The sequence below is a fragment of the Diabrotica virgifera genome, chromosome 10 (genome assembly GCF_917563875.1).
Source record: "Diabrotica virgifera virgifera chromosome 10, PGI_DIABVI_V3a".
In the NCBI taxonomy this organism is placed as follows: domain Eukaryota; kingdom Metazoa; phylum Arthropoda; class Insecta; order Coleoptera; family Chrysomelidae; genus Diabrotica; species Diabrotica virgifera.
Window position 1 is genome coordinate 113,785,299 of NC_065452.1, and position 25,475 is coordinate 113,810,773.

Sequence of the window (25,475 nt, forward strand, 5' to 3'; positions counted from 1 at the left end):
GTTTCATTTTTAGACAACTCTTTTCCTCCTTTTTTATAGGAATCAAAGTTGTCTCTCAGACTCAATGCGCACTCCTTTAGAGATTTGTATGTTGCAAGTCACATTCAAGTCTGTAACAGTTTTTGCAATGTATTGTTACTCTTGTCAAAACATTGTAAAATATCGTACCACGTGTTTAGTAGAATAGCCATTCTCTTATTTGAAAAATTGTTTACCGATTTCAATTCAATTAATAAAAATTTTTTTACCAAAAAAGTTTTTTTTACAAAACGCTGCGGCCCTAGGCCGCGGCCTAGTCGGCCTAGTGGTAAATCCGGCACTGTGTATATACCTTGTTGAACAGATCTAAAAGTATATGCAGTGTTTCTTCGTCAATGCATTTAATTAGCTCAGTGGGTATCTGATCTGGGCATACTGCTTTTGCGGTCTTTGCATTTCTAATTGCCTGTTCTAATTCGCACATTATTTTCGGTCCTGTTTGTTCTTCTTGTATCATTCTATCATCGTGGAATAGTTTCATTATGTATTCCTGCCAAAACCTTAATTTATCTTTGATGTCTGCGATGAGTTTACCGTTATCATCTTTAAGTATCCCATAGTGTGCTCGCTTTTTGGTACTTGTTAGTTCTTTTATTTTTTTATGCATATTAAAGCTGTCGTATTTTCTGTCATACTCTCCTATTTCTTTGCATTGTTCTGTTAACCACTTTTCCTTGGCCTTTTTTATCTCTACTTTAATTTTATTTTGTAGCTCTTTGTATTTTGGCTCATTTCTCCCTTTGGCTTTCTCCTCTCTTCCATTAATGCTAGAATTTCCGAAGTCATCCACTTCTGCTTTTTATTTGTCTTTGCAGGCTTTAAATTTTCTTCCCCAGCCTTTAGCAATGCCTTCTGTATTTTATTCCATTTTTCACTGACATCTTCTGATGTTAAAATTTCTTCTTCTACTTGTGTTAAATTTCAGTTGACTTGTTGGATCATGTTTTGATGTATTTCTGTTTTTATTAATTTCGTGTAATCAAGTGATGGTTTATTTTTACGTCTTACTATCGTTTTGAGTTTCAAGTGCATTACTGCTATCAGCGGGTTATGATCTGACTTGACATCTGCTCCGGGGTACGCCTTTACTGCTTTAATTGAATTTTTTTATCTATTTTTGACCAGTATATAGTCTATTTGGTTTCTGATGATGCGGTTTTTGTTGTCTGTAGGAGATCTCCAAGTGTACAATCTTCTGTCGGGTAGCTGGAACATTGTGTTCATTACTGCAAAATGTTCATTTTGACAAAAATCCCTGAGTCTATCCCCTCTTTTGTTTCTGACACCTAGTCCAAATTCCCCAACATATTCGTCAACTTTTCCTCTCCCGATTTTAGCATTAAAGTCCCCCATTACTATCGTAATGTCGTCTTTTCTAATAGATCTTAAAATTGTGTCTAACTCCATGTAAAAATGTTCTATCTCCTCTTCATCCTTATCAGCTGTTGGTGCGTATACTTGAATTAAGTTAATTTGTTGTACTGGTCGTCTTCAACTGAACCATTATCATTCTCTCTGAATAAGGAGTGAAGCTGATCACTGATTTATTAGTTTCTCCGCCTAACAAGATTGCGACTCCATAGCGATGGGCCGGATCGTTCTTCCCAGCATAATACATCATATCGTCGCATTAATACTATAACTTGATAACTTGAAATTAATAGTTCTGAGATAAACGGGTTTAAAGATTTTAAAGATATTTGTGCTGCTATCATGCTGTTGGTAAATACGGAATCCTCTCTGCAGCTCTAAAATACTGTTCCTTAACTTTCTGGCTACTGATCTATTTAGGAATACGATGCAAATTTGTTTTCCAACATGGAAAATAACACGAAAAAGTAAAGTTATCAACTTTTAGCACTACCATAATGTTAACATTTGGTAATGTCTCATGTCGTGCCAAGTTGCATCTAAGTGAACTTTTTAATAAAACTCATATTTTAAGCATTATTTTGGTGAAAATTAGCCCTCCGCCATGGAGGTTGCTAGATCTGCTAACAATTCTCGAATTTTGCATTAATATGAACCAAATCAACAGATAGCAATTAGGTGGTAGGCTCAGTAGTTTCAGAAAAAGACGTGCTACAACTAGATAACTAGAGTTAGCTAGTTGTAGCATTCAGTGTATGTCGCATTCACGATTATTTCGATTAAACAATAACTTGATAACTCATAGTGTCAAATTTAAGCACTGAATATTAGAGGCATTTAAGTTATATCAACTTTCTTCAATCATAAATAAATACTTAACCCGTTTGGAGTGAGTTACCAGGTTTTTACACAATATGGAGGCAAATAAAATACATCTTGTGAACTAGTTATCTTAAAAACGTCAATTTTGGAGTTATCAAGTTATAGTACTAAGGCGACGATATATATGGTGATATATATTCTTTTTTTTTATTTTATACTGATGTTCTTATCCTACAATACTGAGTTTAATTTTTGGTAAATACTTTTTTTTTATTTACAAATTCGCATCAACCCTAAGGTTAGTAGCGAGTTAGTAGCCTAAGGTTAGTAGGTTAGTACTACTAACTAACAATATTAAATATTAGGTGTTTACAAAATTAATAAACTTTAAGTAATTTAACGTATTGGTGAAAGAACAATGTGCACAAATGCTTTCTCTAGGTTGGAAGTGATTCTTGCTGCGTAGAAAACTGGACAGTCTGTGATAATATGTTTCACCGAGAGCTTGGTTGTCACACTGCACACAATTTGGGTTCGTGTTCTTTTGGGATTAGAAACTTGTGTGTTGGATTGGTATGACCTAATCTAAAGCGGGTTATTGTTACTTGACCTTTCTTTTGGTGGGGAAACATCTCCAAGGTTTAATGTTTGGTTTAATATTTCGAAGATTGGACACTGAAAATTGCCACTGGTTTTGCCACTCACTAGGATTCGTGATTTGATTATACCTGGAACATCACTAGTTACCACATATTTCTCGATCATAGAGTCAGCTGAGCTGACGGCTTTACGTGCACACTTATCTGCTTCTTCATTACCTCGAATACCAATATGTGATGGAACACTATTCGTTTCTTACTGGTATGCCCATTCCTTCGCACTGCCTTTTCCATGGTTTCAGGTTTTTTCCAGGAATATTTTGAATAGGGTAGAAGATGTGGGGCAGTCCTGTAGTAGTCCCTTTGTCGTCTTAAATGCCGTATATTCGTATATTCTATTGCCCGTTTTGGTAGCCACTTTGTTATTCATGTAGAATGCTTTTATTGCTTTTATTAATATTCGTGGATCTTCGGTGTCTTGCCATCCGTATAACATACCGATACCCAATTAACTCGCCCGTTTAAATTCTCTCTATGACTGTTCTTTTCTATCTTTGTTATTTGCCTTATTCTACATGTAGTCTATGTACCTATGTCTGAATTGTTAATGTGAATGAGCACGATAAAATTAAATTATTAGACGAGTTTTTTACCAAGTAACAAAAACAAAATTTTTGGTAACGTTTTCCGAAGTGGAAATCGAATCTGTCTTTTTAGTTTACTCCTCCTGGTTCAAACAAACTATAAGTAAATATTTTTAATAATTAACAGTCAGCGCTATGCGCGGCCGTCAATGGTGAGTGCGAAAGAGATGCACTCACATTGACGGCCGCCTCAATACGCTCTTAGGGCTCATTGATAATAAAAATAACAGCTTAGTAATAAATTAATGACACAAATTTCTTCAGGATAATGTAGGGGGGGGGCTTTAAACTTTGATTTGGTTAGATTCTGACTTTCATAATATGGAATTGTTTTTAACCGAGTTATTAAGCCTTGAAAATGGTTATTTTCCCGTTTTTCAAATTTTAAATCGCATATAACTCGACAACAATCAATTTTAGAGAAAAATCACAAGAGACCTTTTTTTGCTCAGAATGACTCAAAAAATCCAAAAAAAATTGTGCGAAGTCAAAAAATTGATTTTTTGAATTTGTTTAAAAAAATTGTTTACCTCCCGGTACCCTGTGGATTTGTTATACCGAGTTATTAACCCTTGAAAATGGTTATTTTAGCATTTTTAAAATTTTAAATCGCGTATAATTCGACAACAATCAATTTTAGAGAAAAATAACACGAGACCTTTTTTGCTGAGAATAACCCAAAAAATCTAAGATAAAGTTCGAAGTGAAAAAAATTATTTTTGTTAAATTAAAAAAAATGTTTAAACAATTTTCCGACCGCAGTACCGCCTGGTACCCTGTGGATATATTATAAGGACCTCTTTTTGAGTAACTTTGTGCAAAAAAATCGAATCGGAATAATTTACCTAACGGGGCGACGATACAGCCTGGTCTATATTCAATTTTCAGTTCTATCTATACTTCAATTTTTATCGAAATATTTTTTTGTATCTCTTACAACTGAGTAATTGGATTTCCTCGCACTAATATCCCACCCTGTGTATAAGAAGCTTCTTATATACAAATAATATACAAATATACAAGTAATACATTAATTTAGATATTAACACCTTGACTATGGTGGTTAAATACATAATATACTAGTTCTTGTGTCACATCCTCCTGGAGATACGTTATGGTCTATTCTGTCTGTGAGTCACATGCATGTGTGTACATGTAAGCACTTCATTCCTTATAGTACACAGAAGCATAACTTTTGCACATACTACATACAAAAAACTATCGTAGAAATACACTCTGGGCCAAAATTAACCGCCCACCTTAAAAATGGGTCATTTTTGATGTCTCGAATTTTCTAAACCTGTTGTCCGATTTAAGTAATTTTTTAATATGTTATAGCCTTATTCTTTAAGAATATCCTGTAATAATATTGTTGATAAACAGGCAAATTTTCATTGTATCGTATACCGAGTGTACGAATCAAACTGTGTTTTTTCTCTTTCGCATCATCCTGTGGAATATTCTAGCATTTGTAAAATACTGAAATTAAAACCCAACTATAGCCTCATGTTTTCTCAACATTCTGTTTTTTGATTCATTCGCTTATGTTGGGCCATAAAAAAGTTAGTTACTTTAACAACTAGCCTTGTTTTTCATCAATACATAGTGTTTTTAAAAAAGTATGGTAAACTTTTAAGTTAAGGGGTAATTCTGCATGAAAAAATAATGACAGTTTGCTTTATAAACGTATGTCCGCAAATGCTTCGTTTCCGATATAGAGGATGTTGAAATTTTTCTTACAAACTGACGATTTATTTATTGCTTTAAAACCGGTTGAAATATGCAAATAAAATTTGGTGGGTTTTAAGACGTAGTTATTGCACATTTTTTTGACATACAATTACGAATTTAATATTCACCATTGGCGCGCATACGGGTCAGCCCGAGTCAGCCCCCCCCCCACTACTTAAAAATAGGGATATTGAATCGATCTTTGCGGCAGAAATACGAGCTATTTATGAGCTTTCGAAGTGATATAATTTCGATTTTTGAGCTCATCCCCTTCACCCCAAACAACCCTTTAATTGGTTAAAATTAGAGAAAAATGCTGAGAAAAATTAAAATATATCGAATCGCGGATAAAATAAACTCTTAAATCACGCGCTTTCGATTATTGAGCTGCAGCCCCTTCGTCACCACCACAGCACCACATCTTCCCGGCTAAAGAGAGAGTTGTCCTTAAAATGAATTAAGTTAATTATTTTTTTCGAGTACACATCGTTTAATAATTTATGAGCTCGCAAAATACGCGCATTTAGATCATTAAATTGCAATTTCTTATGTATAGTGCAGTTACTGAAGGGAAAAATCAACGATTACCTTCGATTTCGGCGAACCTCCATCGATTTTCACGAACATTGGTGAGTGGTTAGAGGATACCTCAAGGAACAAAGGTAACATGGTACCACCGTGCGCTTTTACCCTGAGGGTGGATACCACCCCTGCTCGGGGGTGAAAATTATTTTATTAAAAATAACTCCACAAATCGATAGAGGGACAAATTATAATCAAAATTTGTTATATAAAGTTACTAAAATAAATCAAGACTTTTTGAGTTATTAAAGATCAAAGATTTTAATTTTTCGTGAAAAAATGCATGTGTCAAAGCGGTTTTTCGTAAATCACTCAAAAACTGTAGGTTTTTACAAAAAAGTTATTATTACCAAAATTGAAGCTTTGAAAAACCTTTTAATATTAATTCAAAGTGAGTTATAGGTAATTTAATGTATTTTTTTCGGCGAGTACTCAAATCTAATTATTCAAGCCTAATTAACGGGAAACGATGCATTTTATAAAATATATTTAATATACGCTTGTCAAAGCGTGAGCTATGAACGAAGTTGAGATCATCAAAATTAAGCGTTTATATATCTCAATAAGACGACCCTTTCGAATTTTTTAGGAAATAGTGAAAAATAAAACATACGCCATTTGCACAAAAATTAAAAACTTTTAGTAATCTGTTTAATCTCAAATATTCATCATTCAAATCCGATATTAAACAGTATATATTTATACCACATGAACCACTATGTTATTATATTTACACATGTGCGGGTTACTAATTTTGTTTAATTGTTGCAAATCATAAACAATATTTTTGGCAATGGACACTAATTTTGCTAACTAAATAAAAACCTTTGTTTGAAAGTCGTGTGAGCTATGACCCAATTTATCCTGCAGCTAAGAAAGAGCATACATTAGATTCATTCACTAGAGTCAACTCAACGAGGTAAGATGTGGCTTTAACTTTATTCATTCGAATCACTTTGAAGAGACATGTAGTCTCAAAAGAAGTCTCAGTTTAAATTTCATACGAAGCGTTATCAGTAAAGTAACGTCTCCTGGGAAACTAGTGTCAGTTTACATAAATAAATTATCTACTTGCATTTGGTGTTTCACTAAAAGGCGATAGATCTACAGCTGAGCTCGAAGATTATACAAATCCCTATGAGACTTTCTTTACTTTGGTATAAGCAACTAATGACCTCAAACATTTTGACCGTTTTAGAATGCACATTTTTGAAGAAATATAAAATATGATGTAAAAAAATCAGAATTTTTCAAATTTTAGTAAATTACATTTTCTTTTGATAATAACCCCATAAATACTCGATACACGTTATAAATGACAGACAACGAAATTAGAGCTTTTTTGTTAGCAAATATTTTACTTGATTTTTACTTTTGTAGGATATAATATAACCGATATAGAAACGTTTCAATCCTAAATGTTACTGTCAAAACCATGTAACCGGGGGCCTTTAACCTTTTATCTTAAAAAAATAAGTGATTTAAAAGATTAAATTTAATACAATTTTATAGCTCTTGAAATTACCTTTCAAATAGTTTTTTGATAAACCTGATGTCATAATAATTAACGGAGAAAATTTTTTGAAGCATTTTCGATGTTATCAACTTTTTCTGGAGCTCATTTGATAGGTATTTCTAAATACTTTGGCAAGTATTTAGTAGTGTAGTCGTGTCAAGTTTAATCAATTAAAGGGTTGTTTTGGGGGTGAACGGGATGAACTCAAAAATCGAAACTATATCACTTCGAAAGCTCATAAAAAGATCAATTCAATATCCCTATTTTTAAGTAGTGGGGGGGGGGGGTGCCTGAATTTAAGCTTTAATTTGCGGAATATGAAAGCTCATAAATAGCTCATACATCACCGCTATTTGTTTTTTAATTTTTGCAAGTGGGGGGGGGGGCAGCTCAACAGGGGTCATTTTTATCGCTACCGCAAGATACGACGGTTTGACCAATTTGACTACAGCACAGTTGAAAAATTACGCACATGCCCCTGGGGATAAGTGACGAAGTCAAGGTGTTAATTGATGCTACTTAGAAGTAATATGTAACTCACCTGCTGGTAACTGTTGTAATTTATTATCTGACAAAATCAGAGTCGCCAATTTTCGTAAATGACCTATGCCACTAGGAATTGATATCAAAGAATTGTTCTGTAAATTAAGTTCTTCCAAATTAACTAATTTACAAACAGTGCTAGGCAGTTCCTCTAACAAATTTGACTCGAGTTTAAGAACTTGCAAATTTCTCAGATTTCCAACAGCTTTTGGCAGTGAAATTAAATTATTAAAACTTAAAATTAAATTTGTGATTTTTGTCCAATGCCCTATTTCCTTTGGGATTGATTCCAAGTTGTTGTATGAAGCATCAAAATCATTTATCTTTTTTAAGTGTGTTATAGCTACAGAGAGTTCAGATATATTATTACCATTAATCCATAATTCTGTCAAATTTCCATGAGATTCGCATAGTTCTGTCTAAAATTAATGATATTAATATAAATAATAAATTTTTAAAATATACAGGGTGTCCCAGACTAATTTATCCAGGCTATATCTCTTAATCGAATAGAGATATTCGAATGGGACAAAAACTGATCTATTCCATATTTGTAATACGCTTTAATTTGGCGTAGAAAAAATCATCCCCTAAGATTTTATCCCTTAGTTACAACCCCTAACTTTAATTTTCTTAATAGCCCCCGTACATTTTTTTTATAGTTTTGGATGTGGTCTTCAATCGTCTATCCAACAGATTTTTTAAAAATAAGAAAATATCAGTTTATTTTTTATTTTTGTTAATAATAATTATGTGTCCCCCACTAATTTGTCCAGGCTATATCTCTTAAACAAGTAGAGATTTTCAAATAGTACAAAAATTCATCTATTCCATTTATAATACACTTTAATATGGCGTAGAGAAAACCATCCCCTAAATATTCACCCCTTAGGTACAACCACTAACTTAAATATTTTTAATAGCAACCTGTACATTTTTTATAGTTTTGGATGTGGTCTTCTGTCGTCTATTCAACAGATTTTTTTAAAATAAAATGGGTTCGTAAGTAATCAAGAAAAGATGCCTATTTTTTTTATTTAAAAGTCGCATCCACTCGAAGGTTATTAGCGACATTTCTGTAACATTTGTAACAATATTAAATCAAAAATTGGTAAAAACTAATTACAAATTTGTAAACAATTAAACCTTTGGAGCAATAATTGGATTCCACGCACTAACACTTTATTTTTGAAATGAACTTTCAGATCGCTAGCGACACTCCGACACTCTCTTTCTGGTACATCATTAGTGATAGCGTTACGCGCACTAGTATTCTGCTTGTTCATATTTCCTTCTATGCCTATGTGGGATGGTATCCACAGGAAGTAGATTCTTCTGAAACTTTCTTGAGCTTCCATTAGTTCGGCCTTGATTCTTTTCTCAATGGGGTGTTTATGGTATATATTTTGCATAGCTTTGACTATGCTAAGAGAGTCGGAAAGGACTAGACAAGGGAGGTTTTTAATATTTACACGTTTGGTGGCTTTAAACAAACCAAAGAGCTCTGCAGTATAGATGCTGGGATTTAGAGAAAGACGTTGGAGCATAGCAAGGCGATGGAAAAATCCATCAATATTCTTTTGAAGTAGAAACTTAAATCTTAATGTTGACTTAATTGAGATGTGTCACTTTCCCAGTCCAATGCCTCACTACCAAGGTGTTTATAAATGTTTTTCCTTAAGGACGTGAATTTGCCTTTTATAGATCTTTCCTTTAAATGGGGGTAAACTTCAGAGAGCATATCGGTCAAAGCTGATAGGTCTGTGGTATATTCTTGAATCGTGGCTATAGGATCTGTTGATCCCGTGATATTCGTTAGGAGCATGTTAAGTTGATCAAAGTTTAGAGGGAAAGGTAGAGGGTGATTTTCTATGAAGTTTTTGGCAGGGTCAAGTAAGAGAGAAAATGAGTGTTCAGAAGTGCTTGCTGAACTAATTTTATCTTTTTTAGATTTTGCTTGGACTTTAGGTGGTGGAAAAATGTTACGTTCTTTTGAGGATGGATCTGCTTCATGTGAAATAATTTCATCAAAGTTACGTTTTGGTTGATTAATTATGTGACTGTTCTTATTTGATGCATCTACTTTGTTCGGTATCTCCGGGACATTAGAAATAGACATTTGTTCACACTGAGAAGGGTTTGTATCGTTGGGTGCTTGCGAAGATATATTTGTTGCAAGCACCCATACCGATACTTCATTGTTTTGGTTGGGGTTTAGTTGAGCTAGTGGTTCGGGGCACTGTGATGCAATGTGACCTGGCTTCTTGCATTTATAGCAAACTAAACTGTCTTGAGAAATGAATATTCTATATATCGTGTTGTCAAAAACAAGAGTAAATGACTCTGGTAGTGTTAGACTGTGAGGACTGATATAGATTTGTCTTCGAAAACTAAGGATGTGATTGTACTCAGGCATAGAAGCACTAATTTTGAGGAATGTCATGGGGGTGACAGGAACTATGCCGATTTTTTGTAACTCATTGATTAGCAAGTCGTGCGGTATTGAAGGACATACGCCGGAGAGCACAAGTCGTTCCGCTGGTGTAACTAACCTTCTTGCTCTGACAATTTCACCTTGTATTTCTATTTGACCATGATTATTCATAAAATCATCCACTATTTGTTTATTGGATAAATACGTACATATGCGAGAATCTAGAAGAGATTATATTTTTCGATTGAATTATATTTCCAAGTGGGAGAAGGTAGTCTTGAAGTTTGGTGTTTTCTAAGGCACTAAAGATAATTGCTTGGGACTTTAAAGGAAATTGCACTCTCGACGCTGCCAAAGAGTATGACTGTGATGCGTTTATTTGACTTTGATGGTCTTGTATTGTAGAACTGTTGTGTGATTCCATGTTTGAATTCATTTCGATAGACGTTAAGTGAAAAGTAAGTCCGACCCTGTACACCTGCTAAAACAGGTATATCAGTCTTTACTAAAAGCGGTTATTTTGCTGGTAAAACTGGATTTGTTTATTGACAACAATAACAAATAATTGCAATTTGCTGACTTTAATGCTAATTTAACTGGATATTATGTAAAGAGTTTGTACACTTACAGTTTATTTCAATATATTACTGAGATTCACAATTTATAACTTATATCAAACTTTGTTAATATTAAAAATATTCGGAGCCCACATTGAATACAACATTATAGTTATTGATGCAGGACCGGTCGATGCCTATTTTTATTTTTGTTGAATTCGTCAAGAAAGCCTTAAAGTTTAAAATAACACTAACAATAAATGTAATATAAATTACATGAAAAAAAAAACAGAATGTGTGTACTTTGTACGCACGTAAGAAGTTATACTTCTATTAAAATTAAAATTAATTTGTGTACAAAATCTTATGTTTTTTTAGATTTTCTACGATTCCTCAAGGGAAAAGCAATTGCGGGGAGGGCACAGTTCATAAAAAATTACGTATTAACGTTATTTTTAATTTTTGGTATTATTTTAAGTATTAAAATTAGTTTAACACTTAAATAAAAATACAATAATTAAACTGTTTAAAATATATTTATTTCGTTGAAATCATAATAATAGAAATATAACTCCTTACGTGCGTACAAAGTCAAAGTACACACATTATTTTTTTATGTATGTACTTAATATTACATTTATTTTTATTGTTCCTTTAAACTTTAAGGCTTCTTAATTAATTAAACAAAAATAAAAAATAAACTTATATTTTCTTGATTACTTACAAACCCATTTATTTAAAAAAAATTGAATAGACGATGGAAGACCACATTCAAAGTTATAAAAAAAATGTACAGCGTTAGGGGCTGTAGCTAAGGAATGAATATTTAGAGGATGATTTGTTTTTGTTATTTTCTGACTCTACACATATGTAAGCTTTGACCATAAAATTGTAAAATTTTCACCGACAATAAAGCATATTTCTTTTCTATTCTATTTTTTGACGCTATCTTGATTAATTTAACAAAAAAAAAATAACTGATATTTTCTTGATTACTTACGAACCCATTTTAATTTTAAAACAATTTGTTGAATAGATGATAGAAGACCACATCCAAAACTCTAAAAAAATGTATAGGGTGCTGTTAAAAATATTAAAGTTAGGGGTAACTAAGGGATGAATTTTTAGGGGAGGATTTTTTCTACGCCGTATTAAAGCGTTACAAATGGAATAGATCAGTTTTTGTCCCATTCGAATACCTCTATTCGTTAAGAGATATAGCCTGGATAAATTAGTCTGGGACACCCTGTATATTAACTAAACTTGTCAGCAAAAAAATTAACTCAAAAGTAAAATAAGTTATATTTTTGACTACAATGTTTGGTAAGCGTCTATTCACATATAGGTAAAATATTATGAACAAAAGTAATTATTTTTATTGCATTGAGACCAATGTTTGTAAAGATAGTAACTAAAGAATATGACAAAGATAACTTAATATTGTATGTTAGAAACATATTATGAATGAAAATCATTATACACTGCGGTGCAAAAAAAATCGATCCACTAAAAATTTGGTCATTTTTGATGTTTCGAATTTCCTAAACCTGTTGTCCGATTTAAGTGATTCTTTTACCACGTTATAGCCTTATTCATTGACAATATATACAGGGTGATCAACTTCTGTGACAAAGTCCAATATGTCTGTTATTATACAATATATGAAAAAAAGTTGTTAATAAAAGTTATAGACACCTTTAATGTACACATTTTAAAATTAGTGAGAAATATACAGGGTCCTTCATAACACGGTGCCAAACCAAAGTTATGTTTTTTTAAATGGAACACCCTGTATTTTATTTAAAATCTGGTTTCACAAAATCTTTGATGTTGTGAATTTCCTAAACCTGTTGTGCGATTTAAGTGATTTTTTTACCACGTGATAGCCTCATTCATTGACAATATCGCTGTAATAATATTGTTGCTAGACAGTTAAACTGTCATTGTATAACGGGTGTACGAATCAAACTGTGTTTTTTTCTCAAAGTTCGCATCACCCTGTGGACTATTCTTGCATTTATAAAATACTGAAATTAAAATCCAATTATAGCCTCAGGTTTTCTTAACATTTAGTCTTTCGATTCATTCGCTTATGTCGGATAATAAAAAAGTTAGGTACTTTAACAACTGGCCATGTTCGTCATCAGTACAGGGTGTTTCTAAATAAGTGCGACAAACTTTAAGAGGTAATTTTACATGATAAAATAATGACAATAGGTTTGTTCGTAGTACGATCCAATCGATCAGCAACCGTTGCCAACCATCAGACGCATGCGCAGTTAACAGTTAGCGCTGCGCAGTTAACAGTTCGAGTTCGTAGGCTACGAACGCGCTTGCGTCTGACGGTTGGCAACGGTTGCTGATCGTTCTACGAACAAACCTATAGTTCTTTATAATCATAAGTCCGCAAACGCTTCGTTTCCGAGATACGGGATGTTCAACTTTTTTTTACAAACTGACGATTTATTTATTGCTTTAAAACCAGTTGATATATGCAAATCAAATTTGGTGGGTTTTAAAACGTAGTTATTGCATATTTTTTGACATACAATTAAGAATTTTATATTCACCATTGGCGTGCGTACGTGTAATTTTATCGGTCATAATACCACTTCGCGCACCAATGGTGAATATTAAATTCTTAATTGTATGTCAAAAAATGTGCAATAACTACGTCTTAAAGCCCACCAAATTTGATTTGCATATCTCAACTGGTTTTAAAGCAATAAGTAAATCGTCAGTTTGTAAAAGAAATTGAACATCCCGTATCTCGGAAACGAAGCGTTTGCGGACATATGATTATAAAGCAAATTGTCATTATTTTCTCATGTAAAATTACCCCTTAAAGTTTGTCGCACTTATTTAGAAATATCCTGTACTGATTACGGACATGGCCAGTTTTTATTATAAAACATAAGTGAACGAATCAAAAGACAAAATGTTAAGAAAACCTGATGCTATAGTTTGATTTTAATTTCAGTACTTTATAAATGCTAAAATAGTCCAGAGAGTGATACGAACTTTGAGAAAAAACCCAGTTTGATTCGTACACCCCGTATACAATGACAGTTTGACTGTCTAGCAACAATATTATTACAGCGATATTGTCAATGAAAAAGAGCAAGAAACATATGAAGAAACAATGGAAAGAGAACTAAAAAAGATACAAATAGAAGAACAAACGGAGAACAACTGGGAAATCATAAAGCAAGTAATGAACAAAGCAGCAAAAGAATGTAATATACAAAAGATTAAAAAGAGGAAGGAGTGGTTCGACATAGAGTGCCAAAAAGAAATAGAACTAAGACAATCATTAAGGATGGAAATGATCAAGAAAGAAACAACAGAGACGCATAATAGATATATAGAACAAAGACAAAAAGTAAAGAGGTTTTTGAGAGAAAACAAGAGAAAACACTTAGATAATAAGCTAAAAGAAATAGAAGAGACCTACAGAAATAAAGAAATAAAAAACCTGTATCAAGGTGCCAGAAACGAGAAAAGAGGATACCAGCAAAAACCCATATTCGTTAAAAACAAAGCTGGAGATAATATAAGCGGTGAAGCAGAAATAGTAGAGAGATGGAAAGAGTATTTTGACGCATTACTAAATGGCAAGAATAAGCCAAACCAAAGTGAATCCATAGAAGCAGAGACAGAAAATGAACAGTTAGAAGACATAGAAGATAATCCACCCACCAAAGAACAAATCGAGGAAATAATTAAAAATCTTAAAAACAACAAATGCCCTGGAAGCGATAACATAACAGCAGAGATGATGAAATATGGTGGAAAATTGCTGAATGATTGGATACACAAAATCATAAAAGATATATGGTTAAAAGAACAAATACTAGAGGACTGGAAGGAAACAATTATCTGCCCATTACATAAAAAAGGCGACAAAACAGAATGCAGTAATTACAGAGGAATAGCATTACTAAATACCGTATACAAAATCCTAGAAAAATCCATAAAAGACAAACTTGAAAAAGAAGCTGAAAATATAATAGGCGAATATCAGTGCGGATTTAGAAGAGGGAGAAGCACAACGAACCAAGTATTCGTAATCAGATAATTACAAGCAGAAAGCTATGAACACAACCTACCAACGATAGCACTATTCATCGACTTCCAACAAGCATACGATAGAATAAAGAGGAAGAAATTAAAAGAGGCGCTTGAGGAATTGGGAGTTAGCACAAAGTTACGTAACATGATACATCTTACTCTGGAGAATACAGAAAACAGAGTCAAAATAAACAATCAATCATCAGAAAAATTTATAGTAAACGAAGGATTAAGACAAGGGCGATCCTCTGTCATCTTTACTCTTTAACTTATGCCTAGAAAAAATAATTCGAGAAGCGAAAATCAATAGAGAAGGACTCATATATCAAAGAAGACACCAAGTTTTGGCGTTTGCGGATGATGTGGTGTTACTGGCAAGAGGAAAAACAGAGCTACAGGAGATGTTACAGAGAATAGTAAAAGCAGCGAAGAAAATGGGACTGTATATAAATGCAACTAAAACAAAATGTATGGAGTGGACAGATGGTCAGTTTAGGAATGGACAAAAGTTTAAAGTAGAAGTAGAAGAAGGAACATCATACTAATTCGAAATGGTAGAAAGATTTACATACCTAGGAGCAATAATATCACGTACACCTATCATTAAAGAAGAAATACAAGCTAGAATAATGGCAGGCAATAGAAGTGTACATGCGCTTAATGTAATGTTGAAAAGCAAGTTTCTATCAAGAACGGCAAAAGTACAGCTATACAAAACAACTATACAGCCAATAGTAACATACTGCAGTGAGACATGGACAATGACAAAAATGAACAAAATTTACTGGAGATCTGGGAAAGGAAAATCCTAAGGAAGATATATGGAGGAAAACTAAGGGACGGTTTATGGATAAGAAGATCAAATGATGAGTTAAAGCAATTATACAACCAACCTAATATAATAGGAGTGATAAAGGCTCAGAGACTTAGATGGCGAGGTCACAATGAAAGGATGCCAAACACGAGGACTCCAAAAAGGGTACTAAACTACATTATAACTTCAAGAAAGAGAAGAGGAAGGCCGAAAAATAGATGGAAGCAAGACGTCGAAAAATATTTGGAAAGAATGGGGCTAGAAAGAATGGGGCCAAAAAAGAAAAATGAATAACAGGAAGGAATGGAGGAAAATCACATATCAAGCCAGAGAAGAGCTCAGCACATAAAGAAACGTGAAAATGAAGAAAAAAAAACAAACTTTTCAAGCCATGGGCCTCTAAGGCCTTTAGTGCTATTGTATATATACAGGGTGATCAACTTATGTGACGAAGTTCAATATATCTGTTATTATAAAATATATGAAAAAAAGTTGTTAATAAAAGTTATAGACAACTTTAATGTACACATTTTAAAATTAGTGAGAAATATACAGGGTCCTCCATAACACGGTGCCAAACCAAAGTTATGTTTTTTTAAATGGAACACCCTGTATTTTATTTAAAATCTGGTTTCTCTACATTTCTTTGATTAAAAAGATATAACACTTGTCTAGGGTTATACTGAGTGTTTCAAAGTTATGAGCACTTTTATCAAAAAATCATACTGATTTGATCGCCCTGTATGATTCTAACAGTATAATATAGACTTATTTTCTTACTGCTGTTGACTGTCAATATTAAAGTAGTTTTGCAACAACGTACAATTTTTTTATCACTACACAAATTGTATACAGGGTAAGTCAAAATGCAAAAAAAGATTTTCTTCATATTTTTAAATGGAACACCCTGTATTTTATATTACCATCGAAAAGTTCTTTCATTATACTTGCATATCTTTTAAATATTCCCCATACCTAAAGTTATTAGTTTTCGAGATATTTTAGTTTTATTGTTGATAACTCATAGATACGTCTATTACAGTAAATTAATTACCCTTAATATTAGAAACCTCCAATGAGTTTGTTAATGATAATTAAAATTAGACTGCATTTCATTTTTTCTCCAAGTTTATGGAAAATTCTATACAATAACGGCAAGTTTATATTTACTAACAAAATGATATCAATTAATTTTCCGCAAAGAAATGGGAACTATAAATTGCTGCAAGTTCTTGTTCAAGGTGGCTTTGAAATAATTGTCACAAGAACTGTCAGATGTAAGATTTTAATTATCTGTACGTTTTTATTTTTGTTATTGATTATAATTGTTTGTCATATTGTTATAATTGTTACCTAACAATGAATTTTAGTCGTGAAGAAATGACAGACATGATATGCATTTTAGGAGAGTGTTTCAAAAACTCATTAGTTGCCACAAGAATTTATAAGAAACGGTGTCTATAGCGTCAAAAACCAAATAAGAAAGCATTTGACAATTTATTAGACAGTTGAATCGTACTGGTTCTGTTTATGAAGCAAAGGAAAAAACAAAAATCATTATTACGGATGAAAATGAATTAAATGTTTTACTGCCTGTTACACAAAATCCTCATACAAGTATTCAAAATATTACAAGAGAGCAAGATATTAGTTATGTATCTATCCAAAACATACTCAAGAAAAACAACATGCACCCATATCATATACAATTACATCAGGAACTTGTTGGAAATGATTTCGAACGAAGAGTACAATTTTGTCAATAGTCACAACAACAAATAGTTATACAGAGAGACTTTTTTAAATTTTTTCTTTTTTTTGGAGACGAGGCAACATTCCACAAAAATGGTAGTGTAAACAGACACAATTTTCATTATTATTCCACAACCAATCCATACTGTGCTCAGACACATAGTCAAACGAGATGGCCCCTTAATGTTTGGGGTGGAATCATAGGCAATTACGTTATAGGTCCTTTTTTCTTTGAGGAATCGGTAAATGGTGAGGCTTATTTAAATTTTCTAGTGAATCATTTACCTATTCTACTTGAAAATGTACCAGTAAACATCCGCCAACATATGTGGTACCTTCACGACGGAGCCCCTGCTCACCACAACGCACTTGTCAACGGTGAACTCGATGAACTATTTCCTGAAAAATGGATAGGAAGAGATGGGCCAGTTCACTGGCCACCCAGATCACCAGAATTAAACGAAGTTGACTTCTTTTTCTGGGGTTATATTAAAGACGTAGTGTATATGACACCTCTAACAATAGTTGACGATATGAAAATAAGGATTCAAAACGCCTTTCAAAGTGTCACACAACAAATCCTTACAAACATCATTAGGTCTTTCGAAACTCGTTTCCAGGCTTGTGTAGACGTTATGGAAGGTCATTTAGAACACCTTTTATAACAAAAGAAGTACGTTGAACATTTTTTTTATTTAATTTAGTTTTTTTAATAAATTTTAATAAATTAGAGTATTGTTATTAATAACTAAGCAATACATGTTGTTATCAACAATAAAACTAAAATATCTCGAAAACTAATAACTTTAGGTATAGGGAATATTTCAAAGATATGTAAGTATAGTGATAGACCTTTTCGATAATAATATAAAATACAGGGTGTTCCATTTAAAATTATGAAGAAAATCTTGTATTTACATTTTGACTTACCCTGTATACAATTTGTGTAGTTATAAAAAAATTATACATTGTTACAAAACTACTTTAATATTGACAGTCAAAAGCATTAAAAAAATGAGTTTATATTATACTGTTAGAATCATACAGGGCGATCAAATCAGTATGATTTTTTGATAAAAGTGCTCATAACTTTGAAACACTCAGTATAACCCTAGACAAGTGCTATATCTTTTTAATCAAAAAAATGTAGAGAAACCAGATTTTAAATAAAATACAGGGTGTTCCATTTAAAAAAACATAACTTTGGTTTGGCACCGTGTTATGAAGGACCCTGTATATTTCTCACTAATTTTAAAATGTGTACATTAAAGGTGTCTATAACTTTTATTAACAACTTTTTTTCATATATTGTATAATAACAGACATATTGGACTTTGTCACAGAAGTTGATCACCCTGTATATATTGTCAATGAATAAGGCTATAACGTGGTAAAAGAATCACTTAAATCGGACAACAGGTTTAGGAAATTCGAAACATCAAAAATGACCAAATTTTTAGTGGATCGATTTTTTTGCACCGCAGTGTATAATGAATAAAAAGTATACGGCTCGGTGCAAGAGGAAGACGGCACATGGAGAATCAGAAGAAACTACAAGATTAATGAATTGAATGAAGGGTACGATACTATAAGATTTGTTAAAAGTCAGAGACTGTCATCGCTGGGATATGTCCAGAGAGAAGAAGACACAAAATCAATAAAGAAAATATTAAAATGCAAGCCGATAGGAAGACGAAAAAAGGTAGACCCAGAATGAGATGGTTGAAAAACACGACCGTGGAAAACTATAAATGTAAGACAATGGAGGAGAAGGGCACAATGGAGGCATTTATTTTGAGCCAATCTGAGTCCTGTAACCAAAACTTGTTGTCTTCCATACTGATTAAAGACAAGCATGATGTGACAATTTAGAGGTTTGCTTGTACAGTGGAACCCCGATAAGTCGGCCCCCGATAACCCGGAAGTCCAGCTAACCCGGACCGATTTTTCATTCCGGACAAACATTTCAACAATAAAAATATGTAATATAATATTTGACAGATGTGTATTTGTGTAATTTGAACTATACGATAGTAAAAATACACGGCGGCAGACCGACGTTCATTGGCTCGGATTATCAGAAACAACAGGCACCTGTATTCCTTTATTTATTTCAAACTGTCTTAGCATTGTTGAAAAAAGACTATTTAAAAAATTCTTTTTTAAACAATGGTCTTATAGTCTCCACTGTTCTTAAATAACATAACATTGTTCCGATTGTGACCGTAATGTGTATAGTGCAGTCGTATTTTTCGCTTCCGTTCTGTAATGGTGCTTCAGATAGGTTTGTGTTTGCGTGTTTTTTTTGTCTACGCATGCGTTTTTTACCAAAAATTGAACAATACTCTATAGTCTATACAACTATACGTAATTTAGATGTGTACTGTGCATATATATTTCATGATATTTCAATTATAACGGAGTTTATCTGTAAGTATACCGTATGTTATTAATTTTTATCATATTCTCCCGGATGTTAACCCGGATTTTCGATAACCCGGATCGGCCGCGGTCCCGATTAATACGAGTTATCGAGGTTCCACTGTATATGCATGTCCAGTGTATCTGTGTCACCTTAGGAGAAATTTATACTGTAAATATATTTATATAAAAAATAATAGCACTTACTAAATTCGATAAGTTATTATCACTAACATCTAGTCGCTGTAGATTAGTCAAACGTCTAATGGATTTTGGCAATTCTGATATATTATTATCTCTTAATTCCAACACTCTTAAATTTGATAATCGGCCGATATTAGCAGGAACAAAATCTATGCCTGTATCATTTAAACAAAGTTGTTGAAGGTTAATAAGGCTCATAACAGCTTCTGGAACTTTACCTAGATCATTCATACTTAAGTCCAACATAGTCAGTTTACTTAACTTATCTAAATTTGGGTGAACACCATCTAAAACTGTTTAAATAATTTTATTAAAAGTACATAAATAAAAACAATAATTTAAATTATAATAATATAGCAACTAGAATCAATTCTTAAATTTGTAAATCAAAGACCTTTTCAGAAAAAAAGAGGTCCTTTACAAAACGAAATAACACCTGAAATCAAATGCTAAATATAGTAGAATCCACAAAAAATACATTTTTTGTGTTAAATATGTATTCAAAGTAAATGTAGGGGAAATGGAGAAATGCTGCAATTCAACTACTCAACGTAATTCTTGGCAGAAAAATTAGTCCTTGAAACCATCTGCTATTTCTTAGGGAGGAGGAAGAGGATACAGAATAGGAGACAAAGTAAAAAAATACACAGACGACCCAATATTGATAGCTTAAGATGAAGATAGTCCACAGATTTAACACAAGAACAAAATAATTTAATATGACAATATCAACTGTAACGTTATGAATGTCACATCTTTGTTATTTTATTTTTAAACAATTATTTTATTCTTTTCTTTAATAATTAATTAAATAATAATCTTCTTGTATTTGTTTTTACTTGTTTTCGTTAAAAAATCAGTTGCTGCTTAAAAAATGAAAAAAAAAAAAGAACTGTATTGATAATTCCATTCTTGAGTAAAATGAGCCTGACTTTACCAGACATAACAATTTAGCAGATTGTAACACAAAAAATGTCTACAGGGTGATTGATTAGTAGGGTAAAGCTCAATAGCTCCGCTATAGTAATAGATAGCAATAAAAGTTAATAACAAAAATTTTAGCCACCTTTGAGCTTCACATTACAAAATTAGTTAGAATGTTACAGGGTGTTCGATAACAAAGTGACAGACCTAACTTATGTTTTTTTAAATGGAACACCCTATATTTTATTTTATATTCGAAATCATGTTAACTTCTCCATCACAAAAATATAAAGGTTTGTAATGTTATGTATTTACAAAGTTATAACCAATTTTGTATGAAAATCGTAACAAGTTCAACTCCCTGTATAAACAAAAATAAGCACAACAGCAATGGTTTATTAATGCTATATTTTTTTATGTATCGTCAAAATTTTTAAGAATTATTGATATTGCTAATTTTCTTTATATCAAATGCAGGGTGAGTCAAAACGCAAGTACATTATTTTCTCAGTAATGTTAAATGGAACACCCTGTATTTTATATCATTATTGAAAAGTAACATTAACGTACTTTAATTTTTATATAACATTCCCTATGCCCAAATTTATTAGTTTTCGACATACTTTCATTTTTCAGAGCAAATTATTTTAGGTGTTTAAATTTATCTAAATTTTAAGTAAGCCATGACTGAATTGACAATTGAAGATTACCGATCATTAATCCGGTAATCAATGTAACACTGTAGCAAATAAAGAAATAAAAATAATTTATTAGTAATACATTTTACAAACAAAAACACAACCACTACATGCAACATTTTTGAAACAATTAAAAACTATCTTTTTATGTAAATGCAACAAATAAACAAAGAAAATTAGTAATAAATTTTACAAAAAAACACACAAACACAAAATACAATATTTTGTAACGACAATTAAACACTACTTTTGTATGTAAATGTAACAATGTAACAAATAAAGAACGAAACATAATGTATCAGTAATACATTTTGCAAAAAAACATGTTTGAAAAAATTAGAAGCTACTTTTAATAAAATATTTTTAATATTTAATTACATAAGGTGTTCAAAATTATCTCCTAACACATTTATGTACGCCTAAAAACGATCATTGAATGAGCTACTTACTCTACGGAGCATTTGTAAATTAACACATCGAAATACACTTTTTATTCTATTTTTCATCTCATCCCTTGTTGTTGGAGGTATTTTATAAACTTCATTATTAACGTAACCCCAAAAAATCAGTCCAGTTTATTAATTCTGGTGATTTGGGTGGCCACGCTACTGGTCCATTGAAAAATGAAAATATCTCGAAAACTAATAAATTTAGACACAGGGAATGCTATCTAAAAATTAAAGTACGGTAATGGTACTTTTCAATAGTGATATAAAATACAGAGGGTGTTCCATTTAAAATTACTGAGAAAGGAATGTACTTGCGTTTTGACTCACCCTGTATTTGATATAAAGAAAATTAGCAATATCGACCATTCTTGAAAATTTTGACAATACATTAAAAATATGGCATTAATAAACCATTGTTGTTTCGCTTATTTTTATTTATACAGGGAGTTGAACTTGTTACGATGTTCATATAAAATTGGTTATAACTTTGTAAATACCCTGTATAACATAACAAACCTTTATATTTTTGTGATGGAGAAGTTAACAGGATTTCGAATTTAAAATAAAATATAGGGTGTTCCATTTAAAAAAACATAACTTTGGTCTGCCACTGTGTTATCGAACACCCTGTAACATTCTAACTAATTTTGTAATGTGAAGCTCAAAGGTGGCTAAAATTTTTGTTATTAACTTTTATTGCTATCTATTACTATAGCGGAGCTATTGAGCTTTACCCTACTAATCAATCACCCTGTATACTAATATAATTATATACTACAGCCAATTTTGCCATAAATTGTCCACTCTGGAATTATTGATAAATAAGATTATACATATAGGGATAGTGTAAAAAGAAGTTACTTGAATATTAAATAAAACACTGCATAATGTAATGTATAATAATATTGCATTTAACTTACCATTTTTACTAAATATTAAAACTTGTAGATTGGTCAATTTTGATATTAATGGTGGTATGGCTCGGATTTCATTATCACTTACATTAAGGTACCTTAAATCAATGCACTGAAATAACTGTGGAGATAAATCCTTTAGCTGAAAAAAAAATGATTATATTTATATAATACACATAATGGATTTTAACTGGCATAGTAATAACAACAATATAAACAATGAAGATGAAGGAAAATTGTTTCACATCTCAAATTAAAATCAATACAATACTTGGAGGCTGATTTATGCATTGAATAGCACCACAAACACTACTGGGGCTATACTTGTGGAATCCATCCTGAGGGTGAACTCATATATATGATGACACAGTACTAATCTTCACTGAGAAGATTAACACAATTATACCATCTAGAGAACAAAAAGTCACAAATACAAAATGTTAAAAAAGTCAACATGGTTCACTGGTGGAAATAAAACTGCTCATGGTACGTTGTGCAAAAATGCAATTATAATAATTATTATAGCCTAGGTCAATATACACCTGGCTATTTCCTCAGCAACCTGTCAAAAGACAATAATTGTCTTTAACCCTCATAATACCACGGGGTCACTGAAGACCCCATGTGTAACTTGAAAGTGTTTTTCTCCCGAAATTATTTTACTTACAATTAAAAAAAAATTGACTTTTCCTAATATGGTGTCTTCTATGTTTAGTTTGAGTAAGTACATTTTTTGTAGCTTTCATAATTTTGCTGAAAAATTAAAAAGTCACAAGTAATACCACAGGGGTTACCAGTGACCCCAATAATTATATAATATTTTGGCATGTCCTTTCAAATGTTTTGCATCAAAAAGGAGGACCTACAAGACATGTTTAACAAAAAAAAATTTACACAATTTCCAGTAGTTTTTGCCTACTTTTAGAGATAATATTGTATACCATGTAATTCAATGGACTAATGCAGAAGGTCAACTAAAGCATGAAGATTTATAGAAAATATGGATGCTAAAGAGTTTCTACATTTTGTTGGATTGTTGATATTAGCGATTTTCTTACAAATCTCATAACGAAGGAATTAGGATTTTGTGGAATATAGAAGATTTAAGCCCAATATTCAATAAAACTAGGAGCAGAAACAGATTTACCACAATTTCCCAATGCCTGCGGTTTGATAATGCTGAAGCCAGAAGAAATTCAGATTTAGATAAATTATCACTGATTAGGATTTTTTTAAATTATAATTATTAAAATTACAAGATTCATACATTCCCTAAGAAAATTTGACCCTCGATGAGCAGCTGCTTACTTTCTGTGGTAGGTAGCAATATATACCTTCAAAACCAGGGAAGTACCGGATAAAAAGGTGGGGAGCATGTGACAGTCAAACTTCATTTGTGTACAACATTATAAAGTGGTAGATGTTGGAAATGCCCCGGAAAATTGGACAGAAAATATCCCCAAAGATGTCAGAAGTGTAATCGGTTTGTTTGTAAGGATCTTCACATAACCACTTGTCTTTGTAACACTATATGTATTTTGCAAAGTAGAATAGGAAAATTGCTGAATTTCTTGTAGGGCTTATAGTTTATGGAAACAATGAGTTTTTTAACATTATTTATTATAAACAAGTGGACGATTACCATGGATGTTGTGTCACATTATTCATATGCATCTGTAGATGTAAGTTGACATTTTTTGACACTCATTTTTTACCACAACTCGATATTTAAAAAGTGTTGTCTATAGATGTTGTGTCACATTACATCAATGAAAATTATATGTCTATAGACATTCTGTCCATCAACATGTTAATGGAAAGCTTTGGGGCCGCTATTAACCCCATTTGTATTATTTGTCACAAAAATAATCTGGTATTATGAGGGTTAATATGGGTGCCGAATCATGAAGGGGTGCATAGGATTGAATGAGCAGATATGTTGGCAAAACAAGGCTGGAGATAAACCTTTGAAGAAACCAGAACCTTTCTGTGGCACACAAAAGATGCTACGAAAAGCGAGGTTCAGAAATGGCTGATAAGGAATCATCAAAAGAAATGGAGACCCACTCAAGGGCAAATCCAGACATAAAAAAAATCAAGAATATTGATAAAAACTCTCCAACATTTTGATGATCCTCAATAAACAACAGATTAAAACAGTTAGGTACTGAAATGGTGACTAGACATTGCCATTTATGAAACCACCTATACAAACTAGATAAGGTGAATGAACCATGGTGAAGAAAGTATGAAATGGATGAAGAGACTGCCGTACACATTAGGGTGGGCCGTTGAGTAATGTGTTTTTGTTTTGTTTTTTTAATTAAGTTGCCTGACCCCAGAAAAGATGTATGATAAGATAACTTACTTCACAGTGTTTTTTTTTATAA

At 32.2% G+C, this 25,475-nt stretch overlaps 1 protein-coding gene across 1 annotated transcript in view; it reads right to left on the reverse strand.

Annotated features, from left to right (window-relative positions):
- The window catches only part of LOC114333290 (leucine-rich repeat-containing protein 1), a 67,972-nt gene that overhangs the window by 38,252 nt on the left and 4,245 nt on the right, over positions 1 to 25,475 (reverse strand). The window contains exons 2-4 of the mRNA XM_028283149.2: positions 23,092 to 23,227; positions 20,104 to 20,393; positions 7,846 to 8,266 (exon numbers count right to left, since the gene is read on the reverse strand). Coding sequence (XP_028138950.1) covers positions 7,846 to 8,266; positions 20,104 to 20,393; positions 23,092 to 23,227 — 847 coding nt within the window. The remainder of the gene's footprint in view (positions 1 to 7,845; positions 8,267 to 20,103; positions 20,394 to 23,091; positions 23,228 to 25,475) is intronic.